At 52.2% G+C, this 4,670-nt stretch overlaps 1 protein-coding gene across 1 annotated transcript in view; it reads left to right on the top strand.

Moving 5' to 3' along the window:
- The window catches only part of FMNL2 (formin-like 2), a 63,473-nt gene that overhangs the window by 45,765 nt on the left and 13,038 nt on the right, over positions 1 to 4,670 (top strand). The window contains exons 11-14 of the mRNA XM_010002249.1: positions 1,395 to 1,544; positions 2,661 to 2,762; positions 3,736 to 4,051; positions 4,324 to 4,369. Coding sequence (XP_010000551.1) covers positions 1,395 to 1,544; positions 2,661 to 2,762; positions 3,736 to 4,051; positions 4,324 to 4,369 — 614 coding nt within the window. The remainder of the gene's footprint in view (positions 1 to 1,394; positions 1,545 to 2,660; positions 2,763 to 3,735; positions 4,052 to 4,323; positions 4,370 to 4,670) is intronic.

Below are 4,670 nucleotides of genomic sequence, written 5' to 3'. Positions count from 1 at the left end.
CCCCAAGGGCTGTCAGGCCCTGGCCCAGGCTGCCCAGGGCAGGGTCCCCATCCCTGGAGGGGTTTCCAAGCCCTGTAGATGGTGCTGAGGGACACGGGGCAGGGGTGGCCTGGGCAGGGCTGGCTTTATGGCTGCACTTGATCTTAAAGGCTTTTCCTATCAAAACAATTCTGTGATCCTATGACCTGTTCCTCCACAGCTCACTGCTCCCCCAGCAGGGCTGACCTCAGCAGGGGGGTGCAGGCTGGGCCCTGGAGGGTCCACACCACATCTCCCAGTGCCACCACTGCCCAGCCTGGTTGAAACCTCCTTAAACTCCCTCTCTCTGGGGCGGGCAGAGCTGAGTTGTCCCATGGTCTCTGCTGAAAGGGCAGTGCCCTGGCTGGGGGCTGTGTCCTGGAGCCACCCCTGCAGAAGCAGACTCAGCTGCAAGGGGCTGCAATTACAGACGGGAGCTTAATTGGTAGCTTTGCCTGATGACAAAGGGAGGATGAACCGCAGAGCTCCTCACCCGCGCCACGTCCCGGAGCTCCAGCTGCCACCAGGGTCCCCTCCACCTCCCTGTGAAAGAACCCTCCTTGGAGCTTTCTCCTGGCAGCCTGTGGGAAGCACTCTCTTGAAGGAGAATGCTGCTTTTTGGGTTCCCCTTCTGCATTTCTCTCTCTCTCTCCCTGTCCCTGCCCTTGGGAGCGCACACAGAGCTGGGCTTGAGGAGGGATTGGTTTGTCCCTGCAGATTCCTGCTCAGCAGTCACCAGGAGAGAGGATTTTTGCTGCCTGCAGGAAGTATTTGTACATGGGGGTGCCAAGCTGCATGTCTGTTTGGGGTCCCATGGTTGACCCTGCAGTCCATGAGGAGCAGGCAGAGCAGCTCAGAGCATGCTCTGATGTTATCTCTGGAGATAAAGCTTGCTTGTTCTGAGCACAGCAAACCCAGAGCAAGGTCAGTGAGAGCAAGCAGAGGATCTGCTCTGGGCCATGTAGCTGCTTTGAACCCAAACACATGTAATGGCCTCACCTCTGCCTGCTGGCCACCATGGGCACAGCAAGGTCTGCCCCACCAGCCACCATCCCAGGGCTGGGTGGTGGAGTCAGAGCTCAGCACAGTCAAGCAGCAAAGCGTGGAGGAGAGCAGTGTCCTCTGTAGCAATAACCTGTACAAGAAGTCCTGCCCTCTGTAGAAGGTGAGGTGCTGCACAGCTTTCATGGAAAGTTCTGGCTGTTTGCTCTTTAAAAGTGGCTGTTTCTCACTTATGACCCACCTAACGTTAAATGGAGAGTGTTTTCCTGGGTGGTGGAGGTGGCCTGAGCTCCCACTGCTCTCCTGCCCTTGCTGTCTGTGGCCCTCCTGCTGTGACAGAGCCAAGTGACCCCCCTGTCCCTTTGGGTTTGCAGAAGCTGAAGCACACGGAGAGTGACAAGCTGCAGGTGCAGATTCAGGCTTACCTGGATAACGTTTTTGATGTGGGAGCTTTGCTGGAGGATGCTGAAACCAAGAATGCAGCCCTGGAAAGAGTTGAAGAACTGGAAGAAAACATTTCCCATGTTAGTACCTCATCACTTTGTCACCTTTGTCTCAGAAGTGGTTCAGAGCCCACTCGGTGTGTGGGTTTTGCCACTGCCCGTTTTGGGGGTGGAGGCACAGGAACCAACTGGGCTGCAGCCTTTGGGGTGAGAGGTATTTACTTTGGGAGCAGGTTTTGTGCCACGGGGCTTCTGTATTGGGGGAATAATTCGTCTGGCAAATGAAGGAGCTCGGGAGACCTCAGGCAGGTAAACTTCTTGGGTGCTTTCATGCTCTGTTTTGAACCTCAGGCTCTGCATGTTTTAGTTACTGGGTGCTCCACTGGCTACCAAGATGTGTTCATAAGCTGTTCATTGACCTGATGAGAAAATGTCTGATTTTGGCATTTTATTGACTGTCTGACCTGATACAACTCCCAGCTCCTCATAAAGGGTTGCCTTGGTAGTGGGGGGCTTGACACACCATTTCTGTGTCCATCAAGGGACAGTTTTATCTCAAAGGCACAGCAGCTGGTGCCACCTCATCACCCCTGCAGCCTTGCCTGGGTGGGTGTGACTGCTGGTGATGAAAAGAACCAGCCAGGGCAGTGGGGCTTGCAGATCTCAGGTTTGTGGGGCTGGCAAAAAAAAAAAAAGTAATAATAAAAAAAATAATCAAAAGGCCATGGGGAAAAAGAAATAAATTAAACCATTTAATTAATTACTCATCAAATTAGCCTCATTTTGTGGGTGCCACCATTTCAGCGTCTGTTGGTTTTGCAGCAGTGCCCCTGTGGTGTCCTGTGGGGTTTTGGGCTTTCAGATCAGACTTAGTGTGTGTGAAACATTTGCATTTTGAGTGGTTTATTGTCGAGTAGGCTTTCCTACCTGGGCAGGTTCATAGCTGTGGTCCAGCCAGGTTATCTGCTGGTCCTAGCTGAAGGATAACATTGATCCTCAGAGGAACCTTCACAAGGACATGGAGCAGCAGCTGGTCACATGCAGGAACCCTTCCTTTCTCCAAAGCAAGGCTTCAGTCTTTGGTGGAATATCGATTATACAACATGTACCACTGCTCCAAGAATGTTGTTCCTGACATTTTGGGTGAGGAAACTGCTGTTTACCCACTTTATAATCAATTTCTCTTTTGAATGGTAGTTATCTGAGAAACTCCAAGACACGGAGAACGAAGCCATGGCGAAGATTGTGGAACTGGAAAAACAGCTTATGCAAAGAAACAAAGAACTGGATGTGATTCGGGTGAGTGCAGTGGGGAAGCTCTGGCTGGATGCCAGGCTGCAGGGGGGTCATCTCCTGTGCCCTTGGTGTTTGGGAGCAAAGGACACTTCTAATGGACCAAGTGGCTTCTGTTGGCTTCCTAATTTTGAACCTAGGGCAGATTGCCAGTTGAATTACTAGTGTGTGCACTCAAAGATGGACCTGAAGTTCTTTGCCAGCAAATCAGTGAATGGGTCAGGTAGAGCTCATCCCTCAGCTTACCTGTAGCATCCGTGTTTGGAGTTTTGCAGGTGTGGTGGGCTGCAGAGGGCTGGTGGAGGTGGACCTGTCTGGCTTGGGCTGCACAGCAGCAGGACAGGAGCAAGTGCCCTGGGCCTGTGCTGTTGAGCACAGCCCCTTTCTGTGCACAATCCAGACTCGTTACTTCTTGGTGTACAACCTCAATAGCAAAAATTATTAGTATAATATTAACTAGTTTCAACCTAAATGTCATCCAGAAGTGTGGTGCTTCTAGGGTTCCTTTGGAGGGTCTGCCCTGGGTGTGTGCAGGTACAATCTGCCCTCCAGATGAGGAGCTCTGCTCCTGCTTCCCTTTATGGGCCAACATCTGCTCCTAGTTGCAGCAGCCAGCAAGGCATCAGGTACTGTCTGTTAATGTCAGTACCAAGGAAGTTCTGAATGCATGAACTACATGAAGTGCTTCATGTTTCAGACTGGCATAAGAAATGGGAGACATAATGAGAAAGCCATGATGAGAAATTCTGCACCTCCAAGTGTTGGTGCCCACAGGTGAGATTTCTCCCAGGGCTCAGTGCTGTGCACAGCCTTGGGAAAAGCACCCAGTGAACTCTTCCTCACCAGTAAAGATGTGTGGTTTGCACCAAAGCTCAGGGTCAGTTAGATCCTGGCACAGGGGCCATCCCATGTCAGGCTGTTGTTGGTGTTCTGTTTGGTGAGTACCAGTGCAAACTGCCTCTTTCTGCTGCACTCCCAGGAAATCTACAAGGATGCCAATACCCAGGTACACACCTTGAGAAAAATGGTGAAGGAGAAAGAAGAAGCCATCCAGCGACAGTCAACGCTGGAGAAAAAGATCCATGAACTGGAGAAGCAGGGAACCATCAAGATCCAGAAGAAAGGGGATGGTGACATTTCTATCCTTCCTGTTGCTCTGGCCTCTGGGATGGTGCCAGCAGTCTCAGAGGCTGGGGCTGGTACGTGTGTCACACCAGTGGCTGGAGCTGCATCTTCAGTACCACTGCCACCCCCTCCACCACCACTGCCTGCCTTCGCAGCAGCATCTGAGGCAGGTGAGAAGTGTTGTGTCCCCAGGAGATGGGCTGGCCAAGGGCTGGGGGTGGCCTTTGCTGGGGGAAGAGTCACAGCAGCTGCTTTGGTTAGGGTGGTTTCCTCCAGAGTTAACGCGCTTTGGTGAAGGGTCCAAAAAATGCCTGGGCCAGTATAGTGGTGGAGAGGAGACGTACAGTGGGGGACGAGGTGGGTGTAGTGACTTCTCCTGCAGGTGCTTGTGACCTTTTGGTTGGTTCTCACAGTAATACCCCGTTTTTCCTTCATGTCACAGTGCAAAACGGGCCAGTGTCGGTGCCGATGCCGCCGCCCCCACCACCACCTCCACCACTTTCTTTCCAGAACATACACACACATTTCCCTGTTCCCGGTTGTAGTAGAAACACTAATTGCCATACCATACCAGACTCGTCCATACCAGTGGACACGGACTATTCGAATAGGTTTAGACTCTACGCAGAGGGGTACACTTTACCCACTAGTCCGGCTCTGCGATCTCATGGCCAATGAGATCCGAATCCGAAACTCTTTCCTTCCTTGCACGTCCTAACCTTAACGGTTATACCGGAAGGAGTCAGGCCACCGCCCTGTCCAAACCGGACAAAACATTCCCCCTCCTTA

Source organism: Chaetura pelagica, unplaced genomic scaffold (assembly GCF_000747805.2).
Source record: "Chaetura pelagica isolate M959 unplaced genomic scaffold, ChaPel_1.0 scaffold677, whole genome shotgun sequence".
Classification (NCBI taxonomy): Eukaryota; Metazoa; Chordata; class Aves; order Apodiformes; family Apodidae; genus Chaetura; species Chaetura pelagica.
Note: the sequence above shows the minus strand (reverse complement) of the source record. Positions and strands in the feature narration are given on the sequence as shown.